This window comes from Scyliorhinus torazame, chromosome 6 (assembly GCF_047496885.1).
Source record: "Scyliorhinus torazame isolate Kashiwa2021f chromosome 6, sScyTor2.1, whole genome shotgun sequence".
NCBI classification, from domain to species: Eukaryota; Metazoa; Chordata; class Chondrichthyes; order Carcharhiniformes; family Scyliorhinidae; genus Scyliorhinus; species Scyliorhinus torazame.
This window is the reverse complement of record NC_092712.1, coordinates 228,705,163-228,723,928: the sequence shown is the minus strand read 5'-3', so window position 1 is coordinate 228,723,928 and position 18,766 is coordinate 228,705,163. Positions and strand designations below refer to the sequence as shown.

The following is an 18,766-nucleotide window of genomic DNA, read 5'->3' as shown; positions in this document are numbered from 1 at the left end:
GGCCCGACCACCGTGGGGGCACCCCCCGAGGCCAGATCGCCCCCCCCCCCCAGGACCCCGGAGCCCGCCCGCGCTGCCTTGTCCCACCGTTGAAACGGTGGTTTAATCCACGCCGGCTGGAGAGGGTTGACAGCGGCGGGACTTTGGCCCATCACGGGCCGGGGAATCGGCGGGGGTGGACCCGCCAACCGGCGCGATTCCCACCCCCGCCGAAGCTCTGGTGGCAGAGAATTCGGGACGCGGCGGGGCCGGTATTCACACCAGCCCCCAGCGATTCTCCGACCCGGTTGGGGGTCGGAGAATCGCACCAGGATATCTGAAATCTCGGGTCTCAGCGAAATGTTAAGTGCAGCATTATTTCAACACTGGAATGTATGTGTGCGTATTCTAATACTTTTCCAGAAGGAGGTGAGAAGATTATTGTGACTAGAAACTACTTTCCCCTATAATTTCTTTCCCCTTTAAATGGAGAGGGACTGATATTCTGTTCATTAACACACCTCCATGAGTTCATTGTTTCTACTGCTGACTGGATAATACTACTTGTACTGGTTTGGTATTATTCTCCAAATACCTACATCCTGAAGTTTCTTCCCTAGACAACTTAAAAATTCATGGAATCTCAAATGTTAAGAAATAGTTGGGCTTTTCATAGTAACTTCATACTTGTGACAATAAAAGGTTATTATTAAAATCTCGAAATTACAGTCTAGAATATTTAATTGCAATATTTGTCATTACATGAACATTTCATTACACAGTAACTTAATTGCAGTGTTAATGTAAGCCTATTTGTGACAATAATAAAGATTATATTATTATTATTATCAAATCGGTATGAAGTTAATTTTGCCTGGAAGACTGCTATAAACTATGGCCATTCTTTCCCGAATCTTAGTTACTCTCCCACAGAAATCTAATCAGTACATAAAAATCTCAAAGTTATAAATCTCACCTATAACATTTACTGGCATAGTGCAAGAATTTTGGTGGTAGAAATTTAATTTCTACATTTATTAATATATTTTATATTTGTGTTAAAGTTAAAATAGTTTATGGTAGATGTTAATCGGTCGACCTGTTGACACATTTTCAATTTTGTAGCTCATATTGAGTCTGCAATGAAGTTTTTGTTTGCAAGTCACAGTGGCCTCCCCTCTGAATCATTTGGTAGAATATCAAAAATTATAACAGCCAAATATTGATGGAATGGTCGCATCTCACAGCAAATTACATTATTGAATTTTTATCCTCATCATTCAGATTGCACTCTATTTGCTTTGCACATTTCTGGAAATGTCAGTTGATCAAAGCATGTCTATGCGACAGCCGTATATGGGAGCTCATCCTTGCCCGATGGACTATGACTTTAACCAATGAAATTTAAGAATAGAAAAATAAACAGTGAACAAAGCAGAATGAAATTGGGTAAATTAGTGTTGAATTAATTACAGAAAGAGAAATAGAGGGGGAAGGAAAGAAAGAGAATGGCCAAAAAAAAAATCGAGAAAAGAGACCAAAAGTAAAAACAAGAAAATAAAAATTAAAAGGACAAGTAGAAAAAGAGTATACAGGAATCCAGTTGTGTTTGGGAACTGTTGAATTGGTCCTTGAGAACTTAATATTGAGTGAATGCGAGAGTATATATAAATAAAAAGGACAAACATTCCTCCTCATTTATCCCAGAATTATTTACCGAAATAAATCTAATCCATATTGCGTTTCTGAGGTTTTAAACAGCTTCATATTTAGAAAATTGGATACTAATGGGTGTTGTTGCTAACTTGCTGTTCTCTCTTAATTTGGCTCTGTTTAATTACGTTTGCTCAAGAGTCGCCAGGTATCTTTCGATACCGCCACAAGGTTCAGAACCAAATACTGATCAATGATTCGATACACCAGTTAGTAAGTTCAAAGGCAATGCTCATTTTTTTTTTTTTTTTTCTCCTCCTTTTTCACGTTTTCTCCCACATTTACACCCATCAACAATAAACAATAATCAACAAGATATGTCAATCCCCATAATAACAACAATCCCATCCGCCCACCAACCCCCAAACCTCAACCCGCATGTTTACGTAAATAAATGACAAAAAGGAATCAGGGATTACCCGTAGTCACCCTTAATCTACACGGCTCTCCACCCACCCCCCCAACCAACGCCATCCAGCCTCTAAGAGAGTACCGTACATGATACCCCAAAGTTGTACCCCCCCCCCCCCCTCCAAGTCTCCAGCTCCTCCCGTCCACTGCCTCTTGTAAAACTCCTCCTCCCAACCTCGGTTCCCTCCCCCAACCTCGGTTCCCTCCCCCCAACTTTCCACCCCGGCTAGACCACTCGGACCCTGTTCTGTCAGGCTCCGATGGCCGCAGCCCCTCCCCCCCACCTCACTCCCATTCACTGGCCGGCTTAAACCGGCCAGCGTGGAGGCCCCCGCCCGGGTCCCTTTCCCCCTTGCCCGGCCCTAGGAAGGCCCAAAGATCCCCTTACAGCACACAAACCCCGCATATCCACCTACACCCCAAAGAGCCCTCCTTTCGAGTGAAAGTCCCGTCCCTTCCCTTGTCCAAATATATGCAACATTGGCTCCTTTACCCTCTACACCCGCGCGCAGTGAGATTAAAAAAAAAAGAAGAAAATACAGTCATGAGGTTACATCGGCACATGACCATTCCTCAATTTTTCAGTTCTACCACAGTCCTTCTGCCTATGCAAACTCCTCCGCTGCTTCCACCATTCCAAAATAAAAGTCCCTGAGCTTGTAAGTCACCCTCAGCTTCGCTGGATATACAATGTCGCACTGCACCTTGCCAATGTACACTGCCCTCTTCACCCGGTTGAAGGCAGCCCGCCTCCTCGCCAGCTCCACCGTAAAGTCCTGCTATACACGTATACCAGCTCCAGCCCACTGCACCACCCGCTTCTGCTTGGCCCAGCTCAGGACCTTCTCCTTCACCCTGTACCGACGGAAGCACAGAGTCACTGCCCTTGGCGGCTCACTCGCCTTTGGTACAGGCCTCCACGACCGATGAGCCCGATCCATTTCATATCGGGAGGGGTCCTCCCCCTCCCCCAGTAGTTTTGCCAGCATCGCGGCAAAATACTCAGTCGGCTTCGGTCCTTCAATTCCTTCGGGCAGCCCCACGACCCTCAAATTCTGTCGCCTGGATCTGTTTTCCAAATCTTCCATTTTTCCTCGCAGATTCTTGTTCGTGTCCATCACCTTCCGCATCTCCTTCCCCATCGAGGCAAGTTGATCACTGTGCTGCAATACCGTCTCCTCCACTTCCTTCAGCGCCTCCCCTTGCTCTCGCACCTCCGCCACTGCGCTCGCCACTGCCGTCTTCACCGGGGAAACCGCCTCCTCCACCAGCACATTCAAAACCTCCCTCATCTCCTTCCTCACCATCTCCATACATTTCTCAATCTGCGCCAACTGCTTTTGGAATTCCGCAGCCATCACCTTAGTTAGTTCTTCAGCCGTAAGCACTGCGGCCTCCCCTGGTGCTCCAGCCTCTGTTTTCTTTGTTGACCCCGCGATGACCTTTCACCTCTCCAACGGACTTTCAGCCGCTTTTTTCCCGGCATTTTTTTTGGTGTTTTCCGACATCCTTCTTCTCCTTGCGCTATCTCCCGACTTTTACTGCCGTCACTGGCCCTAGGACCGGGCGTTACTCCCCGGAAATGCCGTTCCCGAACGGGAGCCCTCCAATGTGTGGCTGCCTCCCGCCCGCCGTCACCGGAAGTCCCGCAATGCTCATTTATTTACATACAGTCAAATCTACTCATGCATAAAACTCTACAATCTAAACTATCACTATAACCACAAGCCTATACTTAGCTTCGGGTGCCCACTCAGTCAGAGGAACAATGGCCGTTGCTCTGTTCTGAGGCTGCTGGGTCGAGCTGTTTACAGGATAGCAACTAGGAGCGTCTATCTTGTAGCGTGCGTTGACTTGGAACTTACTTGGTCTGGAGCAGCTTTGGCGGGTCTCTCCTCGCTGAGAGCCAAGGCCAAGAGAGCGATTCTCTCTTGGGGAATCCTTTTTATACCCCAAAAGGGCTTTGCGTGCTTTTGGGTGGGCCTTGAACTAGGCCCCAATTAATTGGGCCGTTTCCCAATCGTTTTATCGATTTTCCTTCAATAGAGGGGTGGGTTCCCTGGTTGCTGGGCGTGTCCTAGGTGGCCGTTGGTCTGCTTTGTTTTAGTCTCCTCTGGCACCGGTGGATGTCTGTCTTAGCATTGTTTACCTAAATGTTGCCTTTTGTTCCCGGGGTTGGCTCATTATTATGTAGATGGTTCTGCAGAACCGGTCCTGTCTGAGAGCTACAGCTCTAATCAACAGACAGACCTTGCACCTGCTTGCTTTTTCGGTATTGCCTAATTTTCCCTGCATTCTTTGCAAGTGTCCATTTTGTAATCGGGACATGGCCATCCCAGATGGCTACAGTGTGGATATCAAAATTGATACAAAAATATTGCCACAACAGATCAATAATAACATTTTAAAAACCTCTACGCTCAATTCACTGCTGAATTGGGTGGATGATTTGTGCTACTCTACCGTTGCAATCTTTTCACTAAAGTTTAAAAGCATGTTATTTAATTAATAGATTTGGTTTGTCAGTGCAAATTAATTCTGCTACTGCCAAATAAGATCTGAAACTCCATTGCTTCATTGTTCCTTTTCTGGGCCTCCAAGGTTGAATTTCGTGGAAGGATCTAAATCAGGTTATTAATAGAGTTCTTATGATATGAATTTTCAGCCTAATAACGGTCTTGAGAGTAGAGGTGTCCTGCTGTTGACAGTGGGGGAGCAGGAGGTGCAGAGATGCTATTGGAGGGGAGAGAACAGTGATCATGTGGCGTCAGGAGGAGATCATGGACACCGGCCAGATAAATTATGCAGTGGATTTGTTTGGATTTGTTGGATTTGTTTGTTTATTGTCACGTGTACCAAGTTACAGTGAAAAGTATTTTTCGGCGAGCAGCTCAACAGATCATTAAGTACATGAAAAGAAAAGGAAATAAAAGAAAATACATTATATGGCAACGCAAGGTACACAATGTAACTACATAACACCGGCATCGGGTGAAGCATACAGGGATGTAGTGTTAATGAAGTCAGTCCATAAGAGGGGCGTTTAGGAGTCTGGTAACATTGGGGAAGAAGCTGTTTTTGAGTCTGTTTGTGTGTGTTCTCAGACTTTTGTATCTCCTGCCAGATGGGAGAAGTTGGAAGAGTGAGTAAGCCGGGTGGGAGGGGTCTTTGATTATGATCAGTGGGGTGATTGCTGGCTTTACAGAATTAGTTTGTTGAGCCTGGAGGAAACACTCTAATGGGCACTTCCCTAATGGATCCAACCCTTAATCTTGCCCCCTGTTAATCTGCTGGTTTTCCCATGGCCTGAGAAGCACTCTCAGCATGAGCTTAAAAATAGAAACAGTGGTAAAATGGAGGCATACATCATCCTTAAAAGGATTGAGTGACTGACCGAACGCCGAAGAGCAATTGCTAACCTCCCCCTGCCCCATTCCATCTTGATTGGAAGTGGGCAGACCCGTGGCAGCTTGTGTTTGGATTTGAAGCCTTTAGCGTTTTAACTTCTTATCTGACCCGAACCTACCCGTTTATAGAGCTACATATCCCAAGTGACTGACTAACAACTTTCTCGGCTTATGATGCCACTTTCAAAGACTTATGGAAACCAAAGGCCAGCCCCAGTCAATCTCTGTTATTGCTTCCACTTTAAAATCATACCCCATAGCTAACATTACCTCTCCTCATTATACAAAATAAATCACTTCACAATGTGTTAAATTTCAACTGCCGTTGTCTTACCATTATTGCCTATGTTGTCCTGGAGTCTGTAGCAATCTTCTTCACTATCAATACACCACTTTGCATCATGACACAAGCATACTGGTGTACTGAATTGATTCACTGCATTTAACAAGCGACAGGATGAAATTGTTGCTCTGATGGTAAACTGAGAGATATGTGAAAGATTAGCTGCACAGAGATTGGTGAGTTGACTTTGAGGAATGCTGTTGACTGCAGGACAGCTAAATGTTGTTGCCACTTGTTACATGGGAGAGATGTAACCAAGACCCAGCCCAACCGCCTTTAATGGACAGGGCAGATGCATTTCCCTTTTAAGGGGGAAAGGGAGATGGTGGCGTGGGATAGGAAAGATGGTCAAGAGATTCCTTAATCATTGCATGATATAAAGAAAGGCTGTGTAGTCTGTGTCTAAAATGACTTGACATTTTAAAAAATCACACCGTATTTTAACATGCATGGGGAAAGAGCGCTATGTATCAATAGATAGGTAACATCATAAGAACGTAAATGCTTGTTCTATTCTTAACAAAATTGATTGATCATGGTAGGTTAAGAATTCTAAGCCAAATAAGACTTGTTGCAAGATAAATACATAGCAGGTAGTAAAATGAAGAACTGGTGCATGATTGTTTTCCTTGGCTTATAATAATAATAATCGCTTATTGTCACGAGTAGGCTTCAATGATGTTACTGTGAAAAGCCCCTAGTCGCCACATTCCATTGCCTGTTCGGGGAGGCTGGTACAGGAATTGAACCCGCGCTGCTGGCCTTGTTCTGTATTACAAGCCAGCGATTTAGCCCACTGTGCTAAACCAGCCCCTTATATAAATATCTGAGAAGGAATGCACCTATCCACAACCGTGTAATTGATTGCTGTCACAGGCCTTAATGGTCATGTATTGAAATATCAATGCAGCTTTGTCAAATATCATTGGGGCTGGGAGCACATTCTGTGTTTCTGTAGAGAGATGTTTCTGCTGAAAATAAAAAACTGAAGCTCTTTGATTGCTTGAATGCTGGGTTTTAATCACTTTTACAAAAAATTCAAATCAGGAATACAAATCATTAAACCATCAATTTAGAAACATGGGTTCCCTTCCTTTTGATGCTAGATGCAATTTCCAGTGCCTTAAAAAGATTAGGGGTGGGATTTTCCGTTAACCGATGCCGAAATCAGGAAATGCAATTGGGCGGAGAATCTGTTCTGATGCCAAAATGACAGCAGGTGCCGATTTGACGCCAAATCGCAATGCTCCAGCACCTCCACAGTGGCGTCAATGCGTTCCAGAATGCACATGCGCACATTTTGAATATCATTGGTGGGCCGACCCGATATTCTCCGGGACCTCCACGATTCTCCGCTTCCGATGGGCCGAGTTCCCGACAGCGCGGTTCACTTTTTATCATAGAATGTACAGTGCAGAAGGAGGCCATTTGGCCCAGCGAGTCTGCACCGGCTCTTGGAAAGAGCACCCTACCCAAGGTCCACACCTCCACCCTATCCCCATAACCCAGTAACCCCACCCAACACTTGAGGGCAATTTTTAGCCTGGCCAATCCACCTAACCTGCACATCTTTGGACTGTGGGAGGAAACCGGAGCACCTGGAGGAAACCCACGCACACATGGGGAGGGTGTACAGACTCCACACAGACAGTGACCGAAGCCGGAATCGAACCTGGGACCCTGGAACTGTGAAGCAATTGTGCTATCCGCAATGCTACCGTGCTTTCAAAAATTGTGTAACTAGTGTGGCGGCGGCTGAGGAAGCGGGAGGGGATATGTTGTGCCGCTGGCTGGGGGTCTTCTGCCAGGGCTGGGGGGAGTAGCGGGGTGTGGCCAGGAGGTGGTCTATTGGATTTGGGTAGACCGGCATGGAGCACCATTGCCGCTGGTGGGAAGACAGCCATGCAGCTGCGCACACCGCTAACAGCACACTTTGAACTTAGCGCCACGGATTGTATAGGTGTCCCCCTAGGGCACCCCCTGGATGCCCTATGGTCCCAACCGACCCATCAGCTGTATGGGTGCACTTCAGCACAACCAGTGCCATCTTGTTGGCTGGGATGGGTGTTTGTGGGGATCGTAATGTGTATATGCAGCTGCGGCTTATCAGCTGTCCGAGTGTCGATCACAGACCCGGCAAATCTAGAACCGTTTTTCATTGGAATCAATTGTGTTCCACACGGCACCGGTGCTAGTCCCTCAATAGTAGCAGAATCGGTCCAGGTGTGGCGCCAGTTTTTCTATTGTGAAAGTCCACGAATTCTGCATTGGCGTCAACACTTAGTCTCAAAAACAGAGAATCCTGCCCAAGATGTACGTGAATGCATTGCGCTGTGTCAACATCTGAATCAGTGATTGCCATTTAAAAAATATATTCAGGATCTAAACATCCTTGTATATTGCAATTTATTCACCTTATATTAATGTCTTACTGTCTCGAGCCTTAACCCTCACCTCATGTATACCATTTAATATTTCTTATAATAAGATGGCATTTTGACTTATTTCTTTCGAGAGTGTCGAGCTGAATTTTCTTTAATGTTTCCTCATAGCTCATCTCCCTCACACTCGGGATCACTTACATCGCTGTTTTCTGTACTCTTTCTAAAATAAATAAAATTATGGCTAAATGTGAACTCAGTGAGATAGATTTTATGGTCTATAAATTTGATTAAACGCATTTTTAGTTGAAAGCAACCCCAACCTAGCCAGCCTCTCATCATAGCTGAAACGCTTCAGCCCAGGCAACGTCCTGGTGAAACTCGTCTGATGCAAACACATCCTTCCCGAAAGAAAAAATATCTCTTGGTTATGGGATGTGAATGCTGCTGACTGGGACAGCATATATTCCCCATTGCTAATTACCCTTGAGAAGGTGGCGGTCAGCTGCTTTTGTGAACTGCTGCAGTCCGTACGTGTAGATGCACCCACAGTGCTGTGAGGGAGTTCCAAGATTTTGACCAAGTGATAGTTCCAAGTCAGGATGGTGTGTGGCTTGGAGGGGAGTTTGCAGGTGGTGATGTTCCCAAGCATCTGTTGCCCTTGTCCTGCAAGGTGGCAAGATGTCACACGTTTGGAAGGTCATGTCAAAGGAGCCTTGGTAAGCTAGTGCCACTAGTTCTGAGGAGGGGACAGAACCAAAACCTAGCCCAACAGTAACTAATGGATAGTGAAGATGCTTTTCCCTTTTAAGGTGAAAGGGAGGGGGGGGGGGATATTGGGTAAAAAGAATGTCAAAGGAATCCGTAAACATTGCATGATGTAAAGAAAATGTTGCATTCTACTGTTAGAAACAATTTGACTGTTCTTTAAAACTGCACAGTATTAATTTTGGTTGATATAGTCTGACCAAGATATCAGCATAACGTCTACAGACTTTGGGGTTTTAATGAAGGTGTTCACAGTTGGTTTTTAGCATCTATTTCTTGATGATAATGTTAGTTCTGATGCTGTGTGACTCATAACATTGGTGAAAAATGCATTTGTTTTTTTAATAGGCCACAATATGGAGGAAAGTTCTGTGATGGTACTCATCGTACATACAAACTTTGCAACAATCAAAAATGCCCAAAAGCTAGCATTGATTTTAGATCACAGCAGTGTGCAGAATACAACAGCAAGCCATTCCGTGGGTGGTACTACAACTGGAAGCCATATATTCACGTTGAGGGTAAATACGTTTTCTTTTTTTAAATCTGCAATAAATTGATTTGCAAATCATGAACAATATTATGTGTCCTGTGCAGTCAAATGCTAATATTGTTTTATTTTGCGAATACAAAAGTAATGTAAATTTCAAAATAAGCATTATAACTGTAAGCTTACAATAATAACAGCAACCTGCGTTGTGTGGCATCTTTAACATCATAAATTGTCTTGAGCAGTTTCACTTAGGAGAGAATAGGCTGAGCATTAGTAGGAGAATCAGAAGACAAAAAGCATTATCAAAAAATATGTCTGGGGGTTGCTTTTAGAGTCTGGGTAAAGTCATGAAAAAGAGGTTTAAGAATGGGATTTCAGAAAGTGGGACTTCAACAAGTAAGAGATGCAAAGAAGAGCATATCATGCAGAGGTGGGGGGGTGGTAGAAATGTGCCCAGGGAAGAGTTGAAGTATTGTAAAACTGGCCTGGGACGGAAGGCTGAAAAATTACAAACTTAAGTTGTTGTAAGGCCATGGTTTGATTTGTAAATAAGGGCAAACATTTTGAATTTGAAACCTTGAAACCGCAAATGTGCAGATATTTCGTAGCATGAGCATGAGGTGGAACAGAGTTTTGTAATGTTACCTAGGTGCAAGATTAGATTTCCTGCCCCATTTTGCAGGCATAGGTACTGAAAGGTCAAATTTGGTGGATAGCAGGCAGACGGTCATTCCATGCTGGAAGTGCACGATTTGCCACATTGGAAAAGGCTCCACTATAATTGTCCCGAGAGCATGCAAATGAGTATTAGGCTACTTTCATAGACAAAAGTTCACAGCATGCATAATACAGCCTGTTTTGGGGGCACATGAAAACCAAACCCAACAATCTTAAAATAAATCACTAAAGGCTGCTACCCAAAGTGCAAGTTTGAGCATGTTCAGTCATCATCTTTTGGAGCCAGAGGATCTGGAAAACTGAATTGCACCGTAACACGGACAGGGTGTAAATTGGACCTGTTTCCAACTGTCTAGTTAGAATCAAATTCGGGCTGTGGGGTTGGAAGCACAGATTTGGGTCATCAGAAAGTGCAGATGAATGTGTGGCTGAGGAATGGTACAGCAGGATGGCTGTAATTCCTGCAACATTGGGACCAGTGCTGGAGGGAGTTGCAACCAGTCCATACAAGACGGGTTGTACCACAACAGGGCTGGGACAAATGTCCCTGTGAGGTGCTTTGCTGGTGCTGTGGGAGAATATTTTAGCAAATTAGCTTAAGCAAACAATGCGGTGGGATTTAGGATGTATAGCATTACAAAGGAGAAGCAAGGTGCACAAAGAATTAAGAGACATAGAGCACTATTTTGGCACTGGAGGCCAGTTCTCCTGGTCACACTCATCGAGCTCACTGCTGCCGCCACCTCTTCCCAGGAAGCACTGCTGCCCTATGGCTCACCCTCCGTGACCCACCGGGGAACAAGACATCCTCCTGGCTTCCACCGTGTCTTGGAGCATACCCAGGACTGCATCACTGAATATTGGGGCCAGTCTCCTAGGCGCCATTGTTGCAAGCTAGCTGGGGTTGGCTGAGCAAGTGCAGCTTAAGTGCTGCTCGACTTTGTTCGTGGGGGGGGCTGGCAAGTGCGATCCTGGTGAATCAGCTGGCGAGCCTTCATTTTTGGCGAGAAGCCCATGAGGCCTCGTGAAGTGGACCACTTAGCATTGAATTGCATTGCTGGACTCACTGGGCCAAGGGATGGGAAGCTCACGGCAAATATCGCTCGCTATCGCACTTAGAATTCTTTCCAGGAATTCACACCTTGAGTGTATACTTGGGAGTTTGGTGATTGATGCACTATCAATTACGACGAGACGAGAGTAGAACGTAATCGAGGCTTCATTACACAGAGATGTGTGGCCTCCTACAGCAGCTGACGGAATGGCTGCTGTATGGAGAGCACACATATTTATATTCTGCCTACTGGGCGGAGCCAGCAGGCAGGGAACTACCCCCGTACCTGTAGTATAGGGGCCTTACCGTAAAACCCATATATATACAGTATAATACATCAGTGGTGACTACCACATTCACCCCCTGTTAAAAATGAGTCCAGGGTGGGGTGGTGGAGAACTATATACAGACAAGTTGCTTTTAAAAATCACAGAATATTACAAATTTAGGCGGTCCGGTGCCTTGATCTGTCGTTGAGAGTGCCGCAGTGCTGGTGAGGGAGCGGTGGTGGAAAGTGGTTTATGCTGTCAGTCTGGCGAGGCGCGGCCTGATAGAATGAGTTCCACAGAAATCGGGATGCCATCTTTAAAGGGCGAGAGAATCTCATTTCCCGACCCTCATGAGATTTAGCGCCGTTAGCAATATCGCCCCCATTATGTTTTGGATATTTTAAGCTTGTATTGCATTTAAGACTTATCCTTCTTGCAGTGTGTTTAAGTCTACTTTGTGATCTGTATATTTATTCCCTCATTGACACTAAATCTAATCATGTATCCATTTGCCCTTTTACAGACCATGACCTTTGCAAACTCTATTGTGCGGCAGAGGATTTTGACTTCTTTTTTGCCCTTTCAAGTAAAGTCAAAGATGGTACACCATGCTCTGAGGAAAGAGCTGATGTGTGCATAGATGGCGCATGTGAGGTAAAAATGGATTGATTATGACTCCTTCCACACACACCCTGCCAGAGATCACATGGATTGATACCACTTTAAAATCTGTGCAACAGTACAGTTGAAAACTATACAATATGTGGTTTTGTTTTAATACCCTTCCTTCAAAAGAGCAAGAAGTCAGCATATGGCATATGCAACGTAAATTTTAATAATGAAACAAGAAATTAAATTCATTCTGCTGCTGGTACTCCACTCGAGTAATTAAAAGATAAGTCAGATCATAAATCCACAGCCATTCTGACAACTGAGGGTGGATGGTTGGAGGCAGATGGGAGGGAACAGATTAGGAAGTAGCAAAAACATCTCAAACATACCTTCTTCCGGCTGGTTTTAACTGAAGTGGATCGAGGATTGGGCAACTAATCTGCTCTCAAGCGGTGGGTCGCTCACTGAAATCTTTTCATTTTAATCCGTGGTGCCTGGTTTCCCAGGGCAGGTGGGTTGCAGCAGGGAAAAGGAGGTGAAAGTGACGGGAGCCAGATGGTAAGTTTATTTTAAACCACTGTGCGGGGGTCAAGAGGTACAGAAGGACTTCCTCCAGGCTCAACAAGTTTTCAAAGTGCATTTCCATCTCCACAGATGCTGCCTTTCATGCTGAGTATTTCTCGTATTTTTTGTCGTTTAAGCTGACAAATCTGCCTCTTCATAGATCATTGAATGGAGTAAAGATTGGGGATCTCCAACTCCTGCAAGGCACCGCTCTACACTACCTGTAATGGCCAAGTGCTCACCCTCAATCTCTGCCACCCCTCAATAATCTCTTACTGACCTACCATTGCACCCTGATTGATTTCCAGCCTGGGAGGCCTGACTGTAGGCTATTTATTTTAAAGATATTTTCTTTCTGCCCTGAGGAAATGTTGAGGGCTGTCGTGTCATCATACTGGAGCAAGCAGCCAAAGGCCTAAAAATTAAACTGTGACATTGAAACTGTGGTACCCAGCCTAGTATCCAAATTTTAATGTCTCCATTGAAAGGTGAGTGATGCAGGAAGAAGCAGAACCAGAAACAGGGACTTCCAACATTGCAAGTGCCTGCATCTCTCTGGAGGAAACTGGGGGCATTTCTTCAATTTATCAGGCCACTAAATAGCGCACATGGGCTCCTGTGGGCCTAGCTGGGATTGTGGCTTGGTTACCCAAAGATCAAGCAAATTTTGTTCATATTTAGGCAGCCTACTTGCAAAGAAGAATGCAGAGGAAGATCTATAATTCTTCCTGAAGGACAGAGGTCCCTTACAGTTATTTCCTTTTCAGCTAATGTTGTTACAGTTTATGGCCTCTGTGGTAGTTCAGCACACCAGCTGCGTCCCTAGTGGTGTGAGGGCCTGCCGGTGATGAACAGTTAATGGATACCACCAATTCTGCAAATGCTGGTGGAGTCAATTGCAAAGGTTCTTGCTGGGCGCAACCTGGTATTTACTGTGGGAGGCAACCTCCATGTCTCCCATGGAGTTTTTAACCAAATGATGTTCTGTTCTAATAGAATGCCAGGGCCTAAACTATGTCAAGTCGCACTAATAATTAGGATCGGACTTGTTTCAAATATTATTCTAATTCATTGTGAGGCACTTTAACCATTAATGAGCAGCTTATTACAATAACTTCCATTCTCGATTTAAAGGACAGTCACAGAAATAACCTACTGGAGATAACTACCTGAGTGAGGGAACAGAATTGCAAAGTGTTAATTTTTACATATACATCAACCAGCAACTGTTGTTTCACTATTACATTATGACGAGGCAATCGTTTTGGCTCTTTCGGCAAAGTTTCTTATACAGTGCCACCCATTTTCCATAGGGATAGCAGAGGAAAATGCAGCAACATTGGATGGCGTCCTAGTATTGCACTTACCACCACCACCTGCAAAAACCATCCCCCACCCCCACGAATCAGACAATCAACTCCAGCTCCATTTCCTTCCCCTGGACTGCTGTCAACAATGTTTGATGCAATCACTGCATGTAAATCTCAGCAGAGAAGTACCTGGTTCCCTGTCCCAATTCCCACCTGTCCACCATTCCTGTTACAGCTCTCTGGGGAAAGGTCGCCATAGACCAGGGGTAGCAGCAGTTATGGCCATGATTTCTATAACTAGAGGGGATGGTCTAGTTGAGGCCAAGTCTCATTCTAGTTCAGTCGCCAACAACCTATATTTGTAGGCCTCTACTTTGCACCAAAGCCTACAAAACTGATGGCTTACTTCTTTGGAGTTATATGGCCCTTTAACGTTCCTCACTACTTGATTAGGGACTGCAGTGGTAGCCAAAGTATAGTTCCCCCTGATTTTCATTGTTGATATTGCCGGTCTTTCTCTTGGCAGAGAACTTTGCCAGAAGCCCATCCTTTGTGCTAAGGAGCCACAGGATGTAATACATCCAATGCCCCTAGTGCCCAGTGTGATCTATTTCCACATTCCTGCTGCAATTGTTTAAATTGTCTTGTCAGCTCAAATTTAAAATGAATTATTCATTAGAGATTATTTGCAGTATTCAAGCAGTCTCCCATTAGCCAGAGTTGTTTATCTGAACCTGTCAGTGCTCCCTGTCGGAACGACACTTATAATAAAGATGTAAGCCTTCTTACTAGCTTTACAAAATCCTCATGGAACAGTCACTGTCAAATTAGTGATTTAGACTGAGTGAAGATAGATGAGTCTAGTAGCAATAATTGAGATATTTCAATGTTACCAAAGCCCCCCGAGTATAATTTTCAATGAGAATGACACCCTTGTTAGGATTCTTACTGAGCATAGTTTTGTAGTGGTTTCTAATAATTTTTAAATAGAATTATGTTTCTTGTGTTCACAATGATAAATTCAAACCAGAGACATGCTGCCATTGTATAATCCAGTCAAAATTATGTGCAAATTATAATGCGTAATATCTTGCTGATGTGCTTTTATCTGTTTCCATTGTTCACAGGCAGTTGGATGTGACCGTGTACTGGGTTCTAATGCTGTGCCAGATGTATGTGGGGTCTGCAAAGGAAACAATTCGACATGTAAAATCTACAAGGGCCATTACAGCAAACAGCACTATGTCAACCGTATGTTATGATCCATGTAATGTATTGTGCCTCCCAGTGTGTTACTCATGACACCCACTTATCTATGGAGCAGGAGGATCCAAAACATTATGGGCACAATCCTCCCGACCTGGGACTAAGGGCTCCCGCCAGCGGGAAAACCAGAGTGATTCCCATGCAATGGCACTTGGAAAATCTTTTTTGAAGAATTGGCTTTTCCATGCCATTCCATGACCCACCATGGTCCGCGCTGCATTTGAGAGGGGCGGGACCTAATCTCGCTGACAGACGTCTAGGGATACAGATGAGAAAACTTTCACTTTGTTATGACAAACCATCAAATTTTTCATACTGACCGTTTAATGGGTTTAAAAGCTGCAAATTGGGAAAGCAGCCAAATGAGCCCCATCCCAGGGAAGACCCCTGACCTGAGCCCATCCAGCCCAGCACAAACCCCCCGAACACCCCACCTCCCATGAAGGACATGTGGTGGGGAGAGGGTCACCTTCTGCATGTGCGGGGTGTTCCCCTTATCCGTTGGCACGTCATTGGAAGGCCCTCCCACGATGCTCCGCCCCCAATGGGCCGAGTTCCTGACTGCGCGGTTGACGTGTGATCTCAGCGGTCGGGAACCCGGTGAGGTGGTTGCAGATTGTGTCCAGCGCCACCACACTCGGCGGGGATCCGTGCCACTAGCAAGGGGGGGGGGGGCCTTCCCCGAGGGCTGGGGGACTGGTGGGGGGAGGCGAGGGGGTGGCCTGTGGGGTCGCAGATGGCGGGTTGGGTCCGTGCATGGCCGGTGCCATATTGTACAGCGTGACCACTGCAGGTCGTCACTGTGCGCATGCATGACCAGGGACCCAGCCATTCTCCTGCTGTTTTCGGTGCAGGAGCCGGTCCTGGAATCGGTGAGGGTTCAGCGCCGATTTTGGCGTCATAAAATGCATGTGAATTCTGCATGTGAATGTTTGAGCCGGCACTTAGCCACTGAAACGGAGAATCCATACCCTTGTTTTTGGCTGCTTGCATGATTTAGCAGCCAGTAGCGGTTTTGCGTCTGCAATCAATGAGGCCGGATGATTCCACCCATAAAATTTAGATTCACGCTCTCATTAATTTGCTCATTTCTTACCTGTGGTTGTCAACAGGCCTAGGTGTTATATATCTAGCCACAAATGTGGCAAGAAACCTGAGTCAGTCCCTGTTAAAACATCAAGGCCCACAAAATTACCAGGACAAGCCAATGAGAAAAAGAATATATAAACGCAAGTAACATTTTTTTATGGAAGTCAGACCAATTGCCAGGTTGGAAGGATTGCACATGTCCTCCAGGCCATAATTTCACATCTGTGCTATGGATGGGTTGACTATATGTAATTTTCTTCTCCCTGCATTAAGATACTGAGTCATGTTTGGCACATCTACATGGCAGTCCTAATTTATCCAATCCATACAATTCATTTCCGAAAATCAGAGGCAGCTCAAATTTGGACCACAGGGATCTCCCTGCCAGATTTTCAAATCTCCACTCCCATCAGGGAAGGCTTTGCAGCAGAAGCAAAGTCGCCCAATTTTTACCATCTGTTTTCTTTGGTTCAGTACTACTCTGGAAGAATATGTTTATGGGAGTCTGAACACAGGACTTGCTATTCTATTTGTGTGCGTTTTGAAGTAGAACACCGAATGTTTCAAAATAAGGAGTGATTTATATTCTAAAAATATATACAGTGTATAATGAATTGAATTTTCCTTTCTCTCCATTAGAATACTACACAGTCGTTGCTATTCCTGCAGGGGCATATAGCATTCGTGTATATGAATTAAACATCTCCAATGCTTACATTGCCGTTAGAAACCAACAACAGCAGAAATACTATCTCAATGGCCATTGGACATTGGATTGGCCTGGACGGCACAGATTTTCTGGCACAGTGTTTGACTACAAAAGGCCGTACAATCGACAGGAAAGCCTTTCTGCCATGGGTCCTACTAATGAAACATTAGTAATAGAGGTATGTTTGTCCATTTTCTCAGTAAAATGCACCACGTTTCCTGAGATTTTATACCATAATTCGAGCTTTGATAACCACGATTATGCAATGTACAGTTTTACACCTCTTCGCTGGCATGGTTTCAAGAAGTAGTAAAATTTCCGTGCAGTGAGATTGTCAGGGAAAGGAAAAACCTACATTGTCAGCAATAAGTGTCTTCTGTCCATTGAAGCAAAAGCACCATCTGAAACGAATGACCACGCTTCTAATTATCTGTCAGCTGAAAGATGCTTATGGATATTATCAAGAAAGCTGAAGGATTTATGTGTGAATTTCATGACCATAGTTACTGAGTGATGATCAAAGGCAGGATCCCCTGCTAATGTTTTACCTCATACACTCAGCCAGCAATCGATACCTTATTAAGATTAGCGCAGATCAGAAAACTGTTGCCTGTATAATTCAGTATAAGTCCAAGCGCTGAATTGCCTCATGATTAACAAAGTCCATACTAAATATTTTACTTCTGCTTTATGTATTATGAGTCTGACCCAGAGGGAAGTAATTATTGATGACTCATAAACTTTAATAGATCAAATTTCAACCTGTGGTATTGCTATTATCAAATGGAAGCACCTTTTTGAGACAAAAGACAAGAATAAACGTAAATACAATTATACCATGCCATGAGGCTTTCTTTAGATGGGTCACCACTTGCTGTAGGTGTCTCTGGATTGAAAGCCATCATTTTATTTTCCCTGTCATTGAATGCTAATCCTCAAGTTGTGCAGTCCTTCTATTCTTGGGATAGAAATATGTTTTTGCAGTTTACTTTAGTCAGTCACTGGGCAGCACGGTGGCACAGTGGGTTAGCCCTGCTGCCTCACGGCGCCGAGGTCCCAGGTTCCATCCCAGCTCTGGGTCACTGTCCGTGTAGAGATGGCACATTCTCCCCGTGTTTGCGTGGGTTTCACCTCCACAACCCAAAGATGTGCAGTGTAGGTTAATTGGCCACGCGACAATTGTCGCTTAATTGGAAAAAATGAATTGGGTACTCTAAATTTTTTTTTTCAATTAGTCAGTCACTGAAAGTTAGTTGCAAAACCCTATTCAGTCTTACTTTCTGGATATCAATCCTGTTTTTCGACTATCCCAATTAAAGCTTTTGTGAGTTTCTTCTTATCAATTTTCCGTTCTCCCTGCCTGACCTGAAAACTGTTTATTCATATCATTCCCTGAGCATCTATAACCCTCCTTTACCTAGTCCAAGTGGTTGTTATTCATTTCCAAATGTTGACAATAGTTTTATTTGATCTTAAAGAAATATTGTTGAGCCTAATGCTCTCTAGCAAGGCTGTAGATATATGAATCAGAAGCAGATCTCTTAAAAATGTCTTCTCTCATTTTAGCTGAAATTACCTGATTTAATATAGACCAATGGTGCAAAAATGGGCAAATTTTTAGCTATCTCCCTATATTCCCCTGTATCACTGAAGACCAATTTCACCCCACAGGAGTCAAACCTGGAAGCTTTATGTTTGTCACTGAATGCTGAAGAATTTG

General features: G+C 44.5%; 1 protein-coding gene across 1 annotated transcript in view; it reads left to right on the top strand.

Moving 5' to 3' along the window:
* The window catches only part of adamts16 (ADAM metallopeptidase with thrombospondin type 1 motif, 16), a 359,351-nt gene that overhangs the window by 201,711 nt on the left and 138,874 nt on the right, over window positions 1-18,766 (top strand). Inside the window, exons 13-16 of the mRNA XM_072509492.1 lie at window positions 9,351-9,523; window positions 12,020-12,150; window positions 15,110-15,233; window positions 16,977-17,224. Of these exons, the coding sequence (XP_072365593.1) occupies window positions 9,351-9,523; window positions 12,020-12,150; window positions 15,110-15,233; window positions 16,977-17,224 (676 nt within the window). The remainder of the gene's footprint in view (window positions 1-9,350; window positions 9,524-12,019; window positions 12,151-15,109; window positions 15,234-16,976; window positions 17,225-18,766) is intronic.